Source organism: Pseudorasbora parva, chromosome 13 (assembly GCF_024679245.1).
Source record: "Pseudorasbora parva isolate DD20220531a chromosome 13, ASM2467924v1, whole genome shotgun sequence".
NCBI lineage: Eukaryota > Metazoa > Chordata > Actinopteri > Cypriniformes > Gobionidae > Pseudorasbora > Pseudorasbora parva.
This window is the reverse complement of record NC_090184.1, coordinates 33091578-33114003: the sequence shown is the minus strand read 5'-3', so window position 1 is coordinate 33114003 and position 22426 is coordinate 33091578. Positions and strand designations below refer to the sequence as shown.

Sequence of the window (22426 nt, the reverse complement as noted above, 5' to 3'; positions counted from 1 at the left end):
AGTTCTACGTGGACAAAAGCATTAGAAAGCATTTCACTAAAATAAGCTCCATACCTTTCACTGTAATTAAACTATTAGTCACCAGGCTTCCAGCACAACATTTGTAAGTCCCACTGTCCTGAGCAGATAGCTCATGGATATGAAGCTGTAGCTGACGACCATCCTGTTTAATCTCATATTTTTTACTAGGCTTAATTATCACTGCTCCCTTCTTCCACTGCACTGAAACTCCAGGTTTAGAGAGCTCACAGTGCAATATGACTGTTTTACCTTCTTCTGCTTCTTGGTTTTGGAGCTCCTCAGAGAAGAATAAGAGATGTTCTGGTGAGGGAAAACAAACATGCTTGTCTTTACACACTCAACAGAAAAACAAACAAACACATAACAGATTAATAAATTGATTCCTCTATAAAAAAAAAAAATAAAATAAAAAGATGGAAAACATTTAAATGAATTCCCTTACCCTTTACTAAAAGAGATGCAGTCGTCACCATGCTACCAGCACAACATTTATAAGAGCCACTGTCTTCAATTTTCAGGTCATATATTTGAAGCTGCAGCAGACAACCATCTTGTTTCATCTCATACTTGTTTCCAGGTTTTAGCAACACTGTACCCTTCATCCACTGCACTTCCACACCAGGTTTAGAAAGCTCACAGGTCAGGGTGGTGATCTTACCTTCCTCAACTTCATGGCTTTGGAGGTTCTTGCAAAAAAATATAGGTTGCTCTGGACAATAAAAAATACATTTTGTTTTTAAAATGTGTGGCTTTATTCACAAAACTTGATCTTAATGAATTATCAGAACATGCTGGTTCAATAGCAAGTAATGTTGTCAGAGTGAAACATGGAAAGATTATTAGGTAATTAAATGTGCCCTAGAATGAAAAATTGAATTAACCTTGCCATAGTGAAATAAGAGTTCAGTACATGGACATCACATACTGTGAGTCTAAGGGCGTTTTCACACCTGAAAGTCCGCACCAAGGTCCGAACCAAAGTTTGTGTTTGGACATTTGGTTCTTTTTGGTTTGCTTTCACACTGCAGTTATGTTAGCGCACCAAAGAACTTTACATGACGCACTGGCGTCCTGTCGTCATCATCTATGTGGGCTGCGTCTTAACATTGATTGGTTTGTTAGCGGACGTGCGTCTGACGTCAGTGTGTTGTCAATTCAGCGGCTAACTTTGACAAGAATGAATGAACAGACGCATCGTTGCCAATACTGTTAATATTATGGCATTACTATCTGCAGCACCAACTATACTCGAGGCAAATTCACCAAATGAACGTCCTCATTATGCAAACATTTTATCGGCGCCGACATGAAAGGAGGAGCTCCTAGAAGATAGGCTTTTTAGCCAAACAATGTATTTTATTTTATAGTTATGTTTAAATATTATAATGTTATTTTAAAATTTCATCTAGGCTATATTGATTATGAAACGTGCACAGATGTGCAATATATGTCAAAGACATCGAGTCAGAAATAATTTTGACCACTTCATTAAGATTTGTTTTGTAGAAATAAGCTTTATTTTGTATCTTAATTTTAATAAATGTTTCATCGTTTGCCTGAATTTAATAAATAAGCTTAAATAAATAATATAACATCCCGTGACGGAGTGATCATTTGCGTTGCACATGAACTGCGATGAACATGGAGCGCGGTCTCATAAATAAACCGAAACTCATATAGTCAAGCAGAGCACGCTGCTCACGCGAGCTGACATGACTACACAAGCGGTTCTGTTTAAAATGCTGCGCGCTCCATCACTGCATGTGCTGTGAGTTTAATCTGTGTTTTTTCACTAATCCTACACCAGAACTTCCTGTAAATGGTCTGAAAGTCCGAACTATACAGAAAATGCTTTCACACAAGAAACAAACCGAACCTTTGTTCCGTTTGGTCCGGACCGAGACTACCTCTTTTCGTCGGACCAAATTTCGTCTGTTTGGTCCGGACCATGGTCCGAGGGAGGTTTCACACCTGTAATTTTGGTTCGTACCAAACTGAAAAGTCCGAAAATCCGGACCAAACAAGGTAGGTGTGAAAGCACCCTAAAACACCATTGCCTTCTACTTTTTATGTAAACCTTGTAAATCAAAAACACCAGGGAAAAATAAGTGGTTCTCAACATAAACCCAACCGTGATGCAAGCGTTGTGGATCCTTTATATGCACGCCCCCAACATTTGCATCTGTCCAAAAATGTGCATTGTCAGGCGGAACTGACGGGAACTGGCAGGTAACTCACGTCATGTTCCAGGCTGTGCAGGAGTGAGGACTTTTCACATGTCAACAGTCATGGTTGATGTTTATAATCGGTCACCACAACAATTTAATTCAAGATCGTTCATTTATTCAGCCCGTTTCAAGCAAGCTTCGCTCAGCGTCTTAAACTGAAGAAAGTGGCAATTACAACTATATTCCTGCAAGCAGTAAGTAGCGATTTTTATCCACTTATTGACTGTTTAAACAATTTCTGATTAAATTGAAAGTTTCTTAGAGAGACCGCATTGTCTAGATAACGCAAGCAGTAACAATAGGAAACTCCAAGTACCATACAAAACTAAATAGTGTGTATAATGACAAAGGTTAATTTTATTTTGTAGGCCTATTACAAAATACAACCTTAGATACTTTGCTTACAAATCGTTCACTCGATCCTTCTAGCAAACGTCACCTTTTCCACCATATAAGTTAAAACGACAGTAATTTGACAAGGCTATTCATTCACGTTATATAAACATGCAATTTCGTTGACGAAAAAATACGAGTCATCACTGGTTTTGGTTTGGGAAAGAATATTGTTTGTGCGGTTGCCAGATTTCAGTAATTTAAATCCCCCAAACAGAGCTTTTCTGTGAAAAGAACTTGTATACTATCCGGTGTTTTACCTAAACATGTACAATCTGGCAACCATACACGCAAGCTCTCTTTCTCGCGCACGGATGATCTGAAAACAACAATAAACAAGTAAGCTGGATTTTATCAATCTCCATTTGAGATGTTCTGCTTAAAGTGTGATTCAGTCGGTCTGTGTTCTGTCAGGACGGTCAGAACTCATGAGCCGCTTTGCTGAACAACTGAACTGTTGTGAGCTGCTGAAATAAGCCAATCAGAGCAGAGCTCCACATTAATATTCATGACCCTTCCAAATAAGGCAAAAACAGAGCATTACATCCTAGGGACAATTTATAGGGTTGTAAATGGACCTGTAAATGGACCTGTAAAACTGTATCTGGACAATTTGTGTCCTTAAATAAGCCACATACCCTCTATGTAGATATCAGAGAACAATTTAACATATTGTTTCAAATCATTCTAGGGCATCTTTAAGAAGTTTCTTCAAAATAAATTCCATACCTTTTACAGTAACAGAGCAAGTAGTCTCCAGGGTCCCAGCAGAACATTTGTAAGTCCCATTGTCTTGAGCTGTTAGCGCACGTATATGAAGCTGTAGTTGACGGCCATCCTGTTTAATCTCATATTTTTTACTATGCTTCAAAAGCACTGTTCCTTTCTTCCACTGCACTGAAACTCCAGGTTTAGAAAGCTCACAGCGCAATATTGCCATCTTGCCTTCCTCTGCTGCTTGGTTTTGGAGCTCTTTGGAGAAGATCAGTGGCTGTTCTGGAGAGGGAAAACAATAATATCTATATCTTAATGTGTTAAAAAATGTACATTTGAATTGATTAATTAATTTGTTCCAACGGAATTTGTATGTAAAAGGTCAAAATGTGGGGAGATAGTATTTGAATAATTGACTTACCTTTTACCACAAGAGAAGCAGTTGTGATTAGGCTTCCAGCACAACATTTGTAAGTCCCACTGTCCTGAGCAGATAGCTCATGGATATGAAGCTGTAGTTGACAACCATCCTGTTTAATCTCATATTTTTTACTAGGCTTAATTATCACTGCTCCGTTCTTCCACTGCACAGCTACTCCAGGTTTAGAGAGCTCACAGCGCAATATGACTGTGTTGCCCTCCTCTGCTTGTTGGTTTTGTAGCTCCTCGGAGAAGAATAATGGCTTTTCTGGAGAGGGAAAACAAAATCATACATGCCTTTACATGTTCATCTCCAAATCAAATGAACACATTAATGAATAAATTCTTATCTCAAAGATCAAAATTTAGAAAGATGGAATTTGAATATTCACTTTTTCTCTGTGGATCTCAACCATCACCAACCGCCATGCACTGAATACACCAATATTTGAAGGCCCCCCTCACTTGCAATTTCAACCCAATACATTATTTTATAGCTTTATATATATATATATATATATATATATATATATATATATATATATATATATATATATATATATATATATATATATATATATATATATATATATATACATTATAATTTGAGTTGTTTTAGCTTATTTTGATAATTGTTTTGTCTTATTTAAAAAAAAAAAAGTAATCTTGAAGCCCCCTCGGATGTTTGTTAAGGCCCCCTAGTAGGCCCTGGCCAACTGGTTGAAAATTAATGATTTACCTTTTACCACAAGAGAAGCTGTTGTTACCAGGCTACCAGCACAACATTTGTAAGTCCCACTGTCCTGAGCTGTTAACTCATGGATCTGAAGCTGTAGTTGACGGCAATCCCGTTTCATCTCATATTTTTTACTAAGCTTCAAAAGCTCTGTTCCCTTCTTCCACTGCACTAAAACTTCAGGTTTAGAAAGCTCACAGCGCAATATGATTGTGTTACCCTCCTCTGCTTGTTGGTTTTGTAGCTCCTCAGAGAAGAACAATGGCTTTTCTGTAGAGGGAAATAAAACATAAATGCTTTTACATGTTCATTAAAAACAAATGGGAACATCAACAGATTAATTGCTTTATTTTGATGTCAAATATCAAAAATTTGGAAAAATGCCATTTGAATAATTCACTTACCTTTTACCACAAGAGAAGCTGTTGTTACCAGGCTACCAGCACAACATTTGTAAGTCCCGCTGTCCTGAGCTGTTAACTCATGGATCTGAAGCTGTAGCTGACGACCATCCTGTTTAATCTCATATTTGTTACTAAGCTTCAAAAACTCTGTTCCCTTTTTCCACTGCACTGAAACTTCAGGTTTAGAGAGCTCACAGCGCAATATGATTGTGTTCCCCTCCTCTGCTTGTTGGTTTTGTAGTCCCTTAGAGAAGAACAATGGCTTTTCTGTAGATGGGGAAAAAACATATGCCTTTACATGTTCATCAAAAAACAAATTAACAAATGAAAAAAAATAATGAATGAATGCTTTTTAAAGATCAAAATATGGGAAAAATGCCATTTGAATAATTCACTTACCATTTATCACAAGAGAAGCTGTTGTAACCAGGCTTCCAGCACAACATTTGTAAGTCCCACTGTCCTGAGCTGTTAACTCATGGATATGAAGCTGTAGCTGACGACCATCCTGTTTAATCTCATATTTTTTACTAGGCTTAATTATCACTGCTCCGTTCTTCCACTGCACTGAAGCTCCAGGTTTAGAGAGCTCACAGCGCAATATGACTGTTTTACCCTCTTCTGCTTCTTGGTTTTGGAGCTTCTCAGAGAAGAATAAAGGATGTTCTGGTGAGGGAAAATAAAAATATCTCAATAATATCCAATTGAAATTTTAGCAACTGTATTACATAAAAATACAAACCTTTCACGTCAAGAAATGCTGAAGTCACCAAGCTACCAGCACAACATTTGTAGACACCACTGTCCTGACAGTTTGACTCATGTATCAGAAGCTGCAATTTACAGCCATCTTGCTTCATCTCATATTTGGTTCCTGGTTGAAGTAACATCACTCCTTTCTTCCACTGCACTTCCACTCCAGTTTTAGACATCTCACAGCTCAGTATGGCAGTCTCACCTTCTTCTATTTCTTGTCTTTGGAGCTCCTCACAGAAATATAGAGGTTGTTCTGTATTCCAGAAAACATGTATGTTAATGTTAATGAAGTGTATTCTAACTTATCTACATTGAATATAGTATACCTTTCACTTCCAGAGATGCGGAGGTCACTAGACTACCAACACAGCATGTGTAGACACCACTGTCTTGGCTTGTGAGCTCATTGATCTGAAGCTGCAGTTCGCCACCATTCTGCTTTATGTCATACTTTCTTCCAGGCTTTAGCAGCACAGAGCCCTTCTTCCAATTTACGGCAGCCCCAGGTTTTGAAAGCTTGCAGCAAAAAAAGGCAGTTTCCCCCTCCTCTGCTTCTTGACACTCAAGCATCTTGATGAAGTACAAAGGATGTTCTGAAAATGAATAAGAATATAAGTACAGTATGTATTTAATTGTGTTCTTATTTTGTTAAATACATATTTTATTATTATTATTTTTTTTGTTTTTTTACTTGAGGGGTCACTTGAATTCATTCATAGGTTTTGAACAAAGACCTGATGACATTCAGTATAAAAATAAAGAAAATATGACCCTCTAATGTCATGGCTCACACCTTTGACTACAACTGATGCTGTGGTAACCAGGCTTCCAGAGCAGCACTTGTAAGTGCCACTATCCTGACGTGTCAAGTCATGGATCTGTAGCTGTGCTTTGCAGCCGTCTTGTTTAATCTCATATTTGTTTCCTGGTCTGAGTCGTATTGCCCCCTTCTTCCACTGCACTTCAACTCCCGGTTTAGAGAGCTCACAGCAAAGGAAGGCTGTCTCGCCTTCCTCTGCCTCCTGATTATGGAGCTCCTCACAGAAGAAAAGAGGTTGCTCTGAAAAGGGAGAGCAAATTATTTTCATCTTATACTAAACATACAGCATAAAAATGAATTTTCAAGCCTTAATTAAAAACCCAGATTGCCTTTATACAAACACTCTGATGCAAACCTTTTAAGGATGCACTGATATCAACATTTTGTCTGACACCAATGAACCAATAATAATTTTCATGTTATGGTCAGTATTAAAATTCTACCCTTTTTTCATGTTAAAAATAAAACACTACAGTTCAAACAATCAAAGAATTAATTGAATGAGACTGATACATTTATATATAAGCCATAACCTTTATGGTATACTGGGCATACCTACCTTTGACAATAATATTAGCCCGTGTTTCTAAGTTGCCAGCACAGCATCTGTAGATGCCACTATCTTGACTTGTGAGGTCATGGATCTGTAGTTGTGCTTCATTGCCCTCTTGCATCATTGCAAACCTCTGTCCATTCTTCAGGAGCATTGCCCCCTTCTTCCACTGTATTTGTTCTCCAGGTTTAGAGAGCTCACAGCACAAGAAAGCTGTTTCACCTTCCTGTAATTCTTGGTTTTGAAGCTCTTCACAGAAAAACAAAGGGCGCTCTGTGGTATAAGGAGAAGAAACAATGATAAAATGTACCAAAAAAATGCTTGTATTTATTGAATGAAGAATGCATCTTATAAAATGCCACTTCATTTTTTCAAATTTTTATTGACATTCAGTTCATGCATAGATCAAATCCTCAAAATCAAATAATATATATACTGTACATTGACATGCAATTATTTTGTTTCATACCTTTCACAGTAATACTGGCCCTTGTCTCAATGCCATCGGCACAACACCTGTAGGCCCCACTGTCCTGACTTGTCAGGTTATTGATCTGTAGCTGTAGCTCACATCCATCCTGTTTCATCTCATATTTGTTTCCCGGTCTAAGCAGAACTGCTCCCTTCTTCCACTCAACTGCAACTCCAGGTTGTGACAGTTCACAGCACAAGAATGTAGTCTCACCCTCTTCTGCTTCTTGGTTTTGGAGCTCCCCGCAGAAAAACAAAGGACGTTCTGAAATGTAGAAAGCAAAGAACCCTTAAGTACATGTGCCATTTTCAATAAATATTGTACAAATTCAGTTTGAATACTGATTTGTAAAGAGTTAAGTTCTATTATGAATAAGTGGTAACAATTTACAAAAAGGTTACATTTGTTTACAATAAATAAAAGGTTACAATAAATAAAATTGACTGTGAGCAGTGTTTCTTTTACAGCATTTATTAACCATAGTTGATGTTAGTTAGTAAATAACAATTGTTCATTATTCATGATAATTCACTGTTCACTAACTAAAGTTAACATATACAATTTGAATTAAAAAAAAAAGTATTTTTAACTAACGTAGTTTACTAATGTTAACAAATTAAACCTTATTGTAAAGTGTTACAGAATAAGCATTACAATGGGTAAATCTAAAATAACATTCTCTGAAACAATACTTTTTTTTTGACTGACAACAACTGAAATATGGATTAGGAGTGCCACTTAAAGGGTTACTTCAGCGATTAGCATATGGCTTTGTATCAGTAGAAACCCTGGAGAATATTCAAATGATTGTGCTTTCCCCCCTCATATCTCCCTGAGACAAGAGATTTATGCATTTTATTTCTGGAAAAATTCCTCCTATGATGCAAAATGACGATTTTTGCATCATAGGAGGAATGTTTGCCCAGAGGCTAAAGACTACAGCCAGCAGAGGGAGCCATTTCCGCATGTTTTGAATCTGCGCATGGGGGATGGGGAGATAACACTCAGCTGGCAGGGAGAGCTCAGCTTGCAGACAGGATCATTTAAACGGAGCTATGGTGAGCAATGTAAGTCTTTTAACTTCTCAAATTCATTTCTATGAAAGTTAAGCTTGCAAAGGCATGAACTGAAACGCGCCAGACTGAACTCTCGTTGTGAATGTATGCCGCGAGTGTAGTCGCGATTACCTCAGCTCTCATCACTCCTGCAGTTAGTGCTCAGTGCTGTGATAGCCTACTCGCGCGGTGACTCATTCATTATATTGAACAGACACGTTCAGTTTTTAATTGTAGTGTCTTCTCTAACTCAGTCACAGTAATGAAGTTGGTGGTGTTGGGAATGGCCTCACAGGGCAGCGAAGCATTCTGGGAATTGTAGTCTTTCATCCCCATGGGACAAAAATAAATTTTCTGTCTTTTCTCAGTCTAGAAGGCACCAAATTCAAAAATGATTTCACATTTCTACTACATTGATGACCCAGTTTAAATACAGATTCATCTTCCCAGCGCTGAAGTACCCCTTTAAAAATAAAAGTACGAAATTATCAATTAATTAATTTCAAATATTTAATTATTTCAATAAATAAATCACATTTTAAAAGTATGAAAACAAAGAAATTGACCAATTCATGTTTTATATACAGTTAAATGTATCAAATATTATTATTGTTATTTATAATAAATATAATAAATCAAGTATATATATATATTATATATATATATATATATATATATATATATATATATATATATATATTATAGATTATGAATTTATTATTAACAAGATTTGATAAATGTTCTACTCTTTATAGTAGGAGCAAATGTGTATTAAACAGCTCCTACCTTTGACTGTAAGAGTAGCACTACTCTGCATGTCTCCTGTATCGCACAAGTAAATCCCAGCATCCTCTTTTCTGACTTTGTGAATTAGAAGAATATTACGTTTCCCATGTTTCAAAGGTTCATACTTTTCCCCAGGGAGCAGGGTTACATTATTTCGTTTCCAGGTTACAGGTGTGCAAGAGTCAGAAGTCAAACAGCACAGGGTGGCAGAATCTCCCTCAAAAATGATCATGTCTTTCAAGTTTTCCTCAATGAAAACTATAAAGAGAGAATACACTTTAATTTGAAGTTAAAACAATTACATTTGGTATACTTTTCTATATCAATACTATACAGGTTCTTCTAAAAAAATCGCATATTGTGATAAAGTTCATTATTTTCCATAATGTAATGATAAAAATTAAACTTTCATATATTTTAGATTCATTGCACAACAAGTTACTTTTTTGTATTAAAAGCACTTTTCTTTTATTGGTCGGATGAAATATGCTAATTTTTTGAGGTTTTCATGAGCTGTATGCCAAAATTATCAGTATTAAAACAATAAAAGACCTGAAATATTTCAGTTGGTGTGCAATGAATCTAAAATATATGAAAGTTTAATTTTTATCATTACATTATGGAAAATTATGAACTTTATCACAATATGCTAATTTTTTTAGAAGGACCTATATATCTGCTGTTTAACACTAAAATAAATGTCTTAGAAAAAAAGTTTGCAATGAGGATCCTTGACTTCACCTTTAGGTTTGCTGTTTACACGTAGATGAGCAGAAGTCTTCTCATTTCCCACCACAAACGACACAACGCCTGACTCTTCAGGTGTGGTCATAGTGAGCACCAGCTGGTGTTCTTTGCCACAGATACTCATCTGGTTCATCTCGTTCTCCTGCAGTACATTGGAACCAAGCCACCAAACCCCATCAAGGATGTTCTTATGTGAAAGCTCACACACAAAGCGGGCGCTCTCGCCTGCAGTGACTGCCAAGTCACGCAGTCCTTTCACAATCCTCACACGCTCTGTAAAATAAACATTACCCGAATAAAGGAATGCACAGGAGTCTTTGAAGGTCATTTGCATTTGAAAGCAAACTGAAATGTTATTGTTAAATAGGCTTGTTATGATTATACCTGCCACTCTGAGGGTTGCAGAGGTCTTCTTGCCTCTGACACTACACGTGTACACTCCAGCATCCTCCAGTCTCAGTTTCCTGATTTCGAGCTCCTGAGTGGCACCTTTACGGTGAAGGGTATATCGTCCGCCCTGTGTGATCTGATTTTCATCTTTTCTCCAGGTCACTGGGGCATTGTCGCTAGAGAGTAAACAACTAAAGAGGACAGAATCCCCTTCTACGGCTTCTTGACTCTCAAGCTCTTTCTCAAAGAACACAGAGGCAGCAGCTGAGAGAGGAGAAGTGTGATTACAACATCAGCTCAAAAGTATTTGGAGTATTTTGCAAATTAGAAATTGTGTATGTTAATTGGTATAGTTTATGATATGAAATGACACTGTGCGTGTATGACCCTGTGATTCGTGAAGGGTATCATACAGTGTTCATGAAAGGATCATGAGAGTATCAACTGTGGTGGAAATGGGATTCAGTTGGAGGGAGTCTAATTGAGGAGACAGGTGGGATGTTTTTTAATCATTCTAGGGCAGTTTTAGATGACCAGATTCTATTCAAATAGAAATAAACATACATTAAAAGTTTGGGGTCAGTAAGATGTTTTAAACGTTTTTGAAATAATTCTCTTAGGATTTTGTTCGGATTATTTGATAATTAGAAAGTTCAAAAGGGCATTTATTTACAATAAAAAAAATTTTTTTATAACATTATAAATGTTTTTAATTTTGATTAATTTAACATACTGACCCCAAGCATTAGAATGGTAGTGTACATCAATATATCTATATTACATTTGCATACATGCTTCCTTATGTGTTTTCACATGCACATCTAAAAAAGCACATCTAAAAAAGCAAAAAGATTGGTGTGTAGATGCACACTAATAGAGATGCATTGGCTGAATTTATTCTGGTTGCATTCAAGAAGATCAACATGCAACCACAGTTGTAAAACCTGTTAAATGTATAACTTGTACAGCTTTCTTGAAGCTACTGAGTGGAAACTAACTCCACGTAATTTCCCTTAATTAACCAGTTTGAATGGCATCCTCCTGGCCACCCCATAATCCATCATTTCCAGTTCTGGGTATCATACAGTGTTTACAGCACTGTAAAAATGTTGTCAAGAAGATTATATATATATATATATATATATATATATATATATATATATATATATATATATATATATATATATATATATATATATATATATATATATATGGGTATATCAGTATGTATGCAATTACAAAACTGGTCTATGCATACATTTTTTGTTTACATTTTTTGATTTGGCTGAAATATTATTTTTATTATTAAAAATTCAGAACAACCTTGTGTGAACTCAAGGAGAATTTCATTAAAGCGGCATTGGACCTACCCCTAACATTAACTTCAGCTGTTGTCTTCTGATCTCCCACGATACAGCTGTATTCCCCAACATCTTTAGGTAGGATATTTTTAATGTGTAATTCAGCAACCGTTCCCTCCTGCTTGATCTTGTATTTAGTTCCATTGCTGAGCTCCTCATCCCCTCTCAGCCATATTACCGGTACCCCAGCCTTGGACAGCTCACAATGCAGAATAACAACACCTCCCTCAGAAGCCTCTTGGTTCTTTAGATTTTGTTTGAACGTTACTGGCGTGGCTGAAGAGTAGCACATTAGCATGTTAGCTCATAATGAGCTCAACTGACAATAAAAGCTCAATTTTCTTTTCTTAAAAAAAACATCATCCATACCGAACACTCTGACCGTGGCTTTGGTCTTCTGCTCCCCACAAATGCAACTGTAGATTCCACTGTCTTCAGGCATGGCTTTTATGATGATCAGCTCCCTTGTAACATCACATTCCCTGATTTGATACTTATACCCAGACCTGAGGAGCTCTTCCCCTTTTCTCCATTCAACAAGACATCCGGCTTTTGAGAGCTCACAGTGTAATATGAGTTTATTTTCTTCTTCAACTTCTTGATTTTTCAACTTGACTTTAAAAGTGATAGGTGGAACTGGAAGCGTCAACCAAAAGAGATATGCCTGATTATTTCACAACAAAACCATGCAGGCCCTCAAAGCACAGCGAAGCAGAAGACTACAGCACAAGAAGCAATAAAAAAAAAAATCATAACAGCAAGCCAAAAAAGTCCAAAATGTGCCAAGCCGCTTCTACAAAATATCAGCTTGCCTTACCCTTAACAGTTAACTCAGCAGTTGACTCAGAATCTTTGGTTTTACAAGAATAGCTCCCAGCATCACTTGCTTCAACATTGCGTATGACTAGTTTGGTGAATGTTCCCTCTTGCTTCATTTCATACTTGTCATTAGGTTTGAGAACAACTCTTCCTTTTCTCCAGTCGACTTGAGTGCCGGGTTTAGAGAGCTCACAGCTCAACACAGCTTGTCCACCTTCTTTAGTTACTTCGTTTTGGAGTTCTCGTTTGAAAGTGACAGGTAGAGCTATGAAAACCATGAAAAATGTATTCAAGTTAAGTTTGAGAATGAAATTGGACCGAAAGAAGAAAGCTACTACTAAAGCAGTCAATCAATATCTGATCTTGCAGTAGTAGAGCGTACCCTTGACTTTGACTTCTCCTGTTGTCTTTTCCTTTCCCGTAGTGCAGCTGTAGAAGCCAACATCATCAGAGTTGGCATTCTTGATAAGTAGTTCAGCAATCCTTCCCTCGTTCCTCATTTGGTACTTTTCTCCAATTTGCAGCATCTCTTCATCCCTCCACCATTTCACCACGGCGCCTGGTTTGGAAAGCTCGCAACGCAAAGCAACAGTGTTGCCCTCCACCACTTCTTGATTTCTTAAGTTTTGTTTGAACGTGATTGGGATCGCTAAGAAATCATAAATATATTTGTGTCACCTAAGAAGAATATTTGACAAACTTGGCAATTATGTAATTGTTTGCTTGAGTTTTGTACCATTGATTTTAACCATTGCTTTGGATGTCTGATCGGGGCATACACAATAGTAGACTCCACTGTCTTCAGGTATGGCTTTCCTGATAACAAGCTCAATTTTAGTTGCAATCTGTCTCATCTGGTACTTTTCTCCAAGCTTAAGGACTTCCCCTCCTTTCAACCACTCCACATCAGTAGTGGCCTTTGAGAGTTCACAGCGCAAAGTGACATTGTTCCCTTCTTCACCCTCTTGATTCATAAGTTCTTGTTTGAAAGTGATGGGAAGAGCTATACAAAACAGATGTTTCATATCCGATAATGTTTTCTGAAAAAATCTTTTCATAACTTATTTCTAGCAATGCTCAGCTAATGCTCAATTACAGGAACTTGCATTTAAAAACTTCCTGGAACACATTCATACCATTAACTTTGATGGTGGCTTCGGTCTTTTGATCTCCACATACACAGCGATAAACTCCACTGTCTTCTGGTTGTGCCTTCCGTATTAGCAGTTCTGCTTTTGCTTCTTTGTGTCTCAGTTGATATTTTTCTCCAGTCTTGAGCATTTCTTCTCCTTTCCACCACTCTACTCGAACTCCTGCCTTAGAAAGTTCACAGTGCAAAGTGACACTGTTCCCCTCCTGAGCTTCCTGGTTCATTAGAGTTGCTTTAAAGGTAGCAGGGAGTCCTTCAGAAAGCCAAGAATTGAGAAAGCCTGTATTGATGTATTGAAAATTATAGGCTCTTCAAAAGTGTGAATGTTGGGTCTTCCCACTAAATTGTTGCGAAAAACTTTTTCGGCTCAACGAACTACATCAGGCAAAGTCCTAAATAAATTGAGGTTCATCTATCATCTAAATAAATTGGGGTTCATCTATCATCTAAATAAATTGGGGTTCATCTATCATCTAAAAATGTATATAAAGTTTGTTTTATTTATACATTATGCATACCAACACACTATAGCTCTTCATAACCAGCCCATGCAGTAATGAATTGGGCAAGATCACGGAAAAAGCTACATATGAAGAGATTTCTGATATCAAATATGGAGTGTAATTAGAGGATATGATTTTAAACATCGTGTAATGAAAATCCAACAGTGACTTATATCACTGTTGACAGATGAATTAAACCTGTGCAGTGGGCTTGTGTAATGTAAGCATTCTATAGGCCTTAATCAGGGAAGTGCCATATTTAATTTAGGTAAGAATGAAAACAAGACTGAGGGATAGAAGTACAATAATAAAGTACAGCACAATGGATTGCCCTGCTGTTTAACAACATATTAATAACAGTTTTGAGTTGTGAAAATGTTGTGCTCTAGGGCCTTTTTACAGTGCTTGCCAATATAAAAACTGTAAGTCTATCCCTCACAGCCTTAATTTAGTCCTTTTTTTAATTCAATATGGCATCTAACCTGACTAAGGTCAATAGTAGCTGTGGAGGAAATGAAACAAAAATCACATGGTCATGAAAATGAAATGCATATGAGTTTCATAAATGTCAAAAAAATCAGCATTAATTCAGATATTACCTTGAACCATCAATTCGGCTGTTGATTGTGAATCTTTGGTTTTGCAGGTGTAATTTCCTGCATCACCCTCAACAAGGTTGTGTATCGCCAGTGTGGTTAATCGTCCCTCCAGTTTCATTTGATGTTTGGCTCCGGCTTTCAGAATTACTCTACCTTTTCTCCATTCGACTGGAGCACCAGGCTTTGAAAGCTCACAGATAAATACTGCACTCTCGCCTTCTATAGAAACCTGATTCTGAAGCTCTCGCTTGAATGTAATTGGAAGAGCTGAGAAAATATTGACATTTAATGAATTTTAATTTTTAACGCAGGTGGTAATCATATATGAAATGTGACTTTCAAATGTATGTGGTCTGTGTGATTTATGGTAATTTATTAAAATGACCCGCACTAACAGAGCAATCGCAGTAGAGATAGTTTTTCAAAGCAAAACTGCCAAGTTGGAATACACCCTAAATGTCTCTTATGTTCATACAGCCTGCATTTATCTGATCAAAAATACAGTAAAAATTATAATATTGTGAAATTTATTATTTTAATTAAAAACAGCTGCCTTCTATTTTAAAGTTTTTCAAAATGTATTCCTATGATGGCAAAGATTTTTTTTCAGGATTTTCTGATGAAATTTATTTGAAATATAGTCCTTTTATAACATTATAAATGTCTTTACTGCCACTTTTGATCAATTTAATGCATCCTTGCTTAATACAACTATTAATTAAAGGGGGGGTGAAACACTCAGTTTCAGTCAATCTCATGTCAATCTTGAGTACCTATAGAGTAGTATTGCATCCTTGATATCTCCGAAAAGTCTTTAGTTTTATCATATTTATAAAAGAAATATGGGCTGTACCGAGTCTTTCCGGAAAAAAACGAGCGCCTGGAGGCGTATCGTGTGGGCGGAGCTAAAGAATCACAAGCGCGCAAAGCGGTGACGTCCTCAAGCGTGGAGAAACCCATCTATCTCAGCTAATACAGATAATGATCCACAATCAAATCTGAGGCTGAAATAAACTGAACAGGAGAAACGGCAACATCAGGACGTCCGTCTCTGTGGTATGTAAGTTACTGTATTTAATGGCCTCTCCACATTTCTGTGTCTTTACTCGCAGTGTATGAGGACATGATTCGGTTTATGGACTATTGTATGCGACTAGACCTTAGAAGTAGCAAGCAGAACGGTTTTGCACGTCAGAATACTGTAACGTTATACAGAACAACAATGGAGTAACCGTTAGTGCATTTGAATGACGAAGCACGCGATCGTGTCGTTTACTGATGTTTACTCATGCGACGGTAGCCAATAGCAGAGACATTTGAAGTTGATTTACTCACCGGCATCTTCCAAAGCAGGACCGCTCTGTCAAAAACACACTTCTTTGGTATGATTTGGTGAAGTCCTGTGACAGCAGTGACCGTGGAAATCCACTTTGCGACGCGACTGAAGCGATGCCTTGAAGCTTCCCGTCATTTCTGCGTTCAAATCGGTTCAAATGCAGCGCTGCCTTCCCGGGGCGCGACATAAGTGTTCACAGACGACTGGATCTGCACCTGAGAGACTGTTTACAGCGTGCATTTCCTCTCTCTCCCTCTAGTTACGCGTGCGCGCACCCTTCCGGGAGAAGAGCCCGTACGGCCCATACAAGGACCTTCCGCTCTATTTAACGTCAATTAGACCCATACTCAAAAAAACTCGCCGAAACTTGTGAGAAACCGGAAGGAGTATTTTTAACACAGAAATACTCCATCAAACGTCCAACATTAGTTTTTGAAACTTTGTCTATGTTTAGGATGGGAATCCAAGTCTTTAAAGGTGTAAAAAGCTCTGTATGCATGAAACAGCATTTCACCCCCCCTTTAAAATATATATTTTGAATGGTAGTGTATATTTAATATGCTTTAACTTACCTTTGACTTTCACTTCTGCTGTGGTCTTTTGGCCTCCAGTAACACAGCTGTATATTCCAGCATCTTCAGGGAAAATATTAGTTATTTCTAACTCAGCTGTCCTTCCATCCAACCTCGTCTGGTACCGTGGCCCTGAAAGGAGCGGTTTATCTCCTCTCCACCATTGCACAGGTACTCCAACTTTGGAGAGCTCACAGTGTAAAGTTATAGATTCCCCTTCCAGAGCTTCTTGGTTTTTAAGTGTTTGTTTAAAAGTAGCAGGGGCACCTGGGCAACCACCATATGGGTTATATAATAACATCAATTCTGTATCAATAAAAACGGAATGAAACAAAACCTTACCAAGAATTTTGATTGTAGCTTTGGTCTTTTGGTCTCCACAGACACATCTGTAGACTCCACTGTCTTCAGGCTCAGCTTCACAGATGATCAGCTCAACTGATGCGTCTCGTTCTCTCATCTTATACTTCTCTCCAGGCTGGAGCAGCTCATCTCCTTTCCACCATTCTACTGGGACACCGGTTTTGGAAAGCTCACAATGCAATGTTATCATCTTACCTTCCTCAGCTACCAGGTTTTTCAGCTTCTCTTTGAAAGTGACAGGTTGAACTACAGAACAAAAGAAACAAAAAGTGCATTTATGGGTGCACAAGTGTTTTTTTTCTACTTTGGGACACAAACTGGCAAAAAAAATTGTAAACTAGCATTCAGCAATAACCATGTAAAAATGTTTTGCCAGCCTTAAATAAATAAATAAAATAAAAAATTCATTGATTTTGTACATACATTTTTATTCCTAGCAAATTATTAGCTATCTAAATATTATTTGTTATTTCATTTATTATTATTTTATTGTTAATAATGATAGTTTTTTTTATCTAGCCCAATAACTTTTTTTGACAAAGTAAAAAATAAATAAAAATACATGATTATAGCTGTAACATTTTTCTTTTACATAATAAATCAAAATATTTATACACACACATTATATATATATATATATATATATATATATATATATATATATATATATATATATATATATATATATATATATATATATATATATATATATATATATATATATATATATATGGTGCATAAATAAAATCACTTATACAAAAAATAGCTTACACAAAGTTTTTATACGTTATATACATGTTATATTATAATATTAATAAACAAATAAATTTAGGATGTTTGACTAGTGAATTGAATTAGCTTACCACTAACAGTAACGTTAGCTGATGTCTGAGCAGTTTCACTTGTACAGCTATAGACTCCATTATCCTCTTGTGTCAAATTGAAAATCTTCAGCTCTAGCATGCAGCCTCTCTGTCTGATCTTGTACTTCTCTCCGGACTTGAGCAGGTTGTTCCCCTTTCTCCACTCAACAGGGGTGTCTGGTTTGGATATCTCACAATGTAAAATTGTACTGTTTCCCTCTTCAGCGATTTGATTTCTTAACTTCTGTTTGAACGTGATGGGCTGAGCTAAGGAAATATAAAAGAATAAATAAGCTCAATTTTCAGCATTTAGATCACTGGAGAAGCAAAGTCTTCATATTCAACATCTTGTCTTACTTTGTACTTTGATAATGGCTTTGGTCCTTTGATCTTCGCACACACAGATGTACGTGCCACTGTCCTCAGGCACTGGATTTCTGATTACCAGCTCCAGTATGGTGACTATGTGTCTCATCTGATACTTCTCGCCAGGACAGAGAGTTTGTTCACCTTTTAACCATTCCACAGGGATTCCGGCTTTAGAAAGCTCACAGCGTAAAGTCACATTTTTACCCTCTTCTGTCACTTGGTTCTTGAGCTCTTTAACGAATGATATAGGAACCGCTGGAAAAGGGGAAACAGTACAAGTGAAACTACAAGATAGCTGATTATCAATGACAAATGTTATGAATTAATTTTTTTATAGTAATCAGTAGTACCATTGACTGTAACAGAAGCCATAGTTTTTTGGTCTCTGCAAATGCATGTGTAATTCCCAGAGTCTTCTGGCTTCAGATTGTGTATTGTAAGAGAAATGCAAGATTTCCTCTGCCTCATGTGGTACTTCTCACTAGATTTTAGTGTCTCGGGTCCTTTGCGCCAGACAAACTGGACACCGGGTATAGAGTATTCGCATGTCAGCGTCACGCTCTCTCCCTCTTTGACCTCCTGGTTCTGAAGTGCTTTTGTAAACTCAGCAGGGATAACTAATACAAAACAAACATAAAGATTATGTAATTTTAGAAAAAAGTTTGTAAAACTAAAACTTCCCAAATGGTAGAGACATCTGAAATACCTTTAACAGTCAAAGTGGCTTTACTGCTGACCGATCCTGCATCGCACTCGTACACCCCGGCGTCACTGTCTTTCACATCACGGATGGCCAGCCTGGCCTCATTTCCAGATCGACTAACTAAGTACTTTGAGGAATTCCAGATTAAACAGCCATCTTTGTACCAAACAATATGACATGGCTTTGAGGTCTTGCATAACAGCATCAAACTTCCGCCTTCAATTGCTTCTGTGTCCTCCAATGCTTTAGTTATTGTGGGGCGTCTCTCTGTTATTTAGAGATTTAAAACAAATACATATATATAACATTATCTATTTATAATAACAAAGCAGTAAAAGACACATTTACTAGCTTCATCTCAAAATGCCTTTAGCCTATGCCACATGTATCTTGCCAAGTGTCATGTTTTATAATAGTTACCCCTGACTAATAGTGACGCATATGATCTTTTATCCCCAGCCTCGAAGGAGATGGTGCCAGTGTCTTTACGTGCAAGCTGTTTGAAGGTAAGGGTGTGGTAGCCACCAGGCATCATCTTGATCTCATTAAGGTCATTAGTGTAGAGCAATGTCTCATCCAGGTACCATTTAACATCAGTGTAGTCACTTGGGCAGATCCGACACTTAAAGACGATGGTATCTCCTTCTAGACACTCTTTATCTTCAAGCTCATCCACAATGACCACTTTTTGACCTGAGGGACAGATTCATATATATAAATAAAAATGCAATTGCATGAATTTATGAAGTGACTATAAATTAGTCTCCAAACACTATATTCTAGTTACACATCTCAGATTAACTTTTTTTAAAGGTATATATTATTCTTAAATAAATTAAAAGCATTTGTTGTTTGGCTACCTTGAACTGTAAGTAGTGCCCTGCTCTGCATTGTCCCAACGTCACAGGTGTAGATTGCACTGTCACTTTTCTCCAGACTGAAGATGGTCAAAGTGAGGACAACATCCTTTTTCTTCATTATGTACTTTTGTCCTGAGGTGAGCAACATCAGGCCTTTTAACCAGGTCACGGTGGTGACGGGCCTCCTGGTTTCACACTCCATGATCACTGTGCCCTTTTCCTCAGCACGTAAATCCTTCAGTTCCTTCGCGAATGTTTGTTGCAAGTCTAAATGAATAATGACAAAAAAGAAAGTAACAGTGTAAACAACATTCATCAGTCAATCACTGCAAGAGCTGTGAGCCAACTCGAATTTATAATAGTGAATAAGGAAGTATTAACCTCTGACATCTAATCTTGCCCTTGTAGCAATTCCATCAGCCTCACAACAGTACTCTCCTGAGTCCATTATGGCTGCATTATGGATGATGAGCTTCACCAAATGATCCTTTTGGGTCATTTCATATTTTGGGCTGACTCGAATTAGTCTGCCATTTTTCAGCCATTTTACAGTTGCATCAGGTTTGGTGATCTCACAGCTGAGCTCTGGATCTTCACCGGGTGTCGCTTTAACATTTAGCATATCCCTAAATACTCTCACAGGCTTCTCTGAGAAAAGAGAAGAGACAGAGAGTAAGCAATGCTGAACTTTGAAATTTGCATTATTTGTGATATTTAAAATATCACCTTTGATGAACAACATAGTCCTGCAACTGAGATCTTTGATGGTAAAGACCACTTCACCGGCATCAGATATCATAACTTCCTGAATGCTCATTGTGTATTTGCGTCCCTTGTTAGCGACTACGATCCGTCCATTGTTGACAATCAGTTGGCCATTCAAGATCCACAATGCTTCATCAATGATATCATGGGACAGGACACACTCAAAACTGCAGTTTTCCCCTTCCAGCACAGTTGTTGTCCGTATACGTTTGGTAATGGTAATGCGCAGGTCTGAAAAAAGTCCCTAAGTTCAAATAAAATGTATTTTTTTTGTAAATTATTTTAATTCGATTCCATTAGAGATTATGAAACCTACCACGAACTATGACTTTCGCTTTAGTTTGGCTGCAGCCAATATCACAGCTGTACTCCCCTCCATCGTCCTTTCTCAGCTCGCGAATTATAAGAGTCAATGACTTTCCCACATGGAGAATCTCATACTTCTCATTGGTGGTCAGAATTTCACTATCTTTCCTCCATACGGGAGTTATAGATGACTTGGAAACCTCACACTTCAAAAGGACTTCACCACGCTCCTCACCTGCTACATCCTCCAGTGACCTGAGGAACACTGCTGGCTTCTCTAAGAGACACATAAATGACCATTATTAGAAATCTATATCAAAGAAAATGAACACTCACTTAAATGAGTGAATTTACACCAAAACATTTAATTAGAACAAAATAAAATAATAGAGGGCAGATGCTAAGACAGATGCATAGACAATTATATATCCAGTATCTGTTGTTAATTCTAGTGCATGTGTCTCTGCTTTGAATGTAGAGGAGCTGGACTCCTGTTTTCTTAGTCCCATGGTAAATGAAAACCTTACCTCTGACCCTGAGAAACGCAGACTCACTGATATCAAAGGTTTTGAATGTCACTCGGCTCTCTTGAGGAGCAAGTCTCTTTAGAATGAGACTGTACACTTTTCCAGAATTCAGGATTTTGTTGATGTGGTTGGTGTACAGTACTCTGTCATTGAGAAGCCACTGGACACTGGGTGACTCGTGACTTAGTTCACAACTGAATACTGCAGATCCATCTTCCTCAGTCTCTACTTGCTCCAGGTGTCTTAAGATCTTTAACCTCTTAACTGCAGGGAAAGATAAACATATTTCCAATGTACTGAATTTGTCTTAACTGTGCCCTAAAAAACTACTCATTTATATGGAAGACTATACCAGGGAGTGCAGATTGTCATATTTTGATGCTGTGGGTAAAATTCAGATGTGTTAAACACACTTATACCATAACTAAAAGCATATACCTTCTACAGTAATTCTTCCCCTGGTCTCCGAGCCACCAGCCAGACAGCGATATTCTCCTGAATCCGCTGCTTTCACACCCAGGATGGTCATCTCAACCCGGTTCTTTTCTCGCTTCATTGTGTACTTATTGGAGGCAAACAGGGGGTTTCTACCCTTGAACCAGCGCACCACTCTGGGGGATGGACAGAACTCACAGCTGAGTGTAACGGACCCATTCTCCTTCACCTCCACATCTGAAATGGGCTGTTTGACGATCAAAGGCCGCTCTATTAGGAAAGTGTAAGCAAGAATTCTTTAGGAATTCACATTATTCACAAGCCATATAATATAAATGCATTACATGCGTAATGCTCTGATTACGGATGCAATTATATTAAATTGCTGATTAGATAAGAA

At 37.5% G+C, this 22426-nt stretch overlaps 1 protein-coding gene across 1 annotated transcript in view; it reads right to left on the bottom strand.

Moving 5' to 3' along the window:
* The window catches only part of obscna (obscurin, cytoskeletal calmodulin and titin-interacting RhoGEF a), a 63365-nt gene that overhangs the window by 25965 nt on the left and 14974 nt on the right, over window positions 1-22426 (bottom strand). Inside the window, 34 exon segments of the mRNA XM_067414682.1 lie at window positions 271-321; window positions 464-730; window positions 3910-4044; window positions 4516-4782; window positions 4917-5183; window positions 5316-5582; window positions 5695-5925; window positions 5999-6265; window positions 6466-6732; window positions 7052-7318; window positions 7515-7781; window positions 10100-10378; window positions 10490-10759; window positions 11866-12132; window positions 12226-12492; window positions 12674-12940; window positions 13058-13324; window positions 13412-13678; window positions 13812-13992; window positions 14811-14830; window positions 14928-15194; window positions 17178-17342; window positions 17394-17444; window positions 18062-18328; window positions 18419-18685; window positions 18781-19047; window positions 19137-19253; window positions 19554-19826; window positions 19994-20260; window positions 20375-20641; window positions 20720-20989; window positions 21075-21341; window positions 21592-21855; window positions 22030-22296. Of these exon segments, the coding sequence (XP_067270783.1) occupies window positions 271-321; window positions 464-730; window positions 3910-4044; window positions 4516-4782; window positions 4917-5183; window positions 5316-5582; window positions 5695-5925; window positions 5999-6265; window positions 6466-6732; window positions 7052-7318; window positions 7515-7781; window positions 10100-10378; window positions 10490-10759; window positions 11866-12132; window positions 12226-12492; window positions 12674-12940; window positions 13058-13324; window positions 13412-13678; window positions 13812-13992; window positions 14811-14830; window positions 14928-15194; window positions 17178-17342; window positions 17394-17444; window positions 18062-18328; window positions 18419-18685; window positions 18781-19047; window positions 19137-19253; window positions 19554-19826; window positions 19994-20260; window positions 20375-20641; window positions 20720-20989; window positions 21075-21341; window positions 21592-21855; window positions 22030-22296 (7914 nt within the window).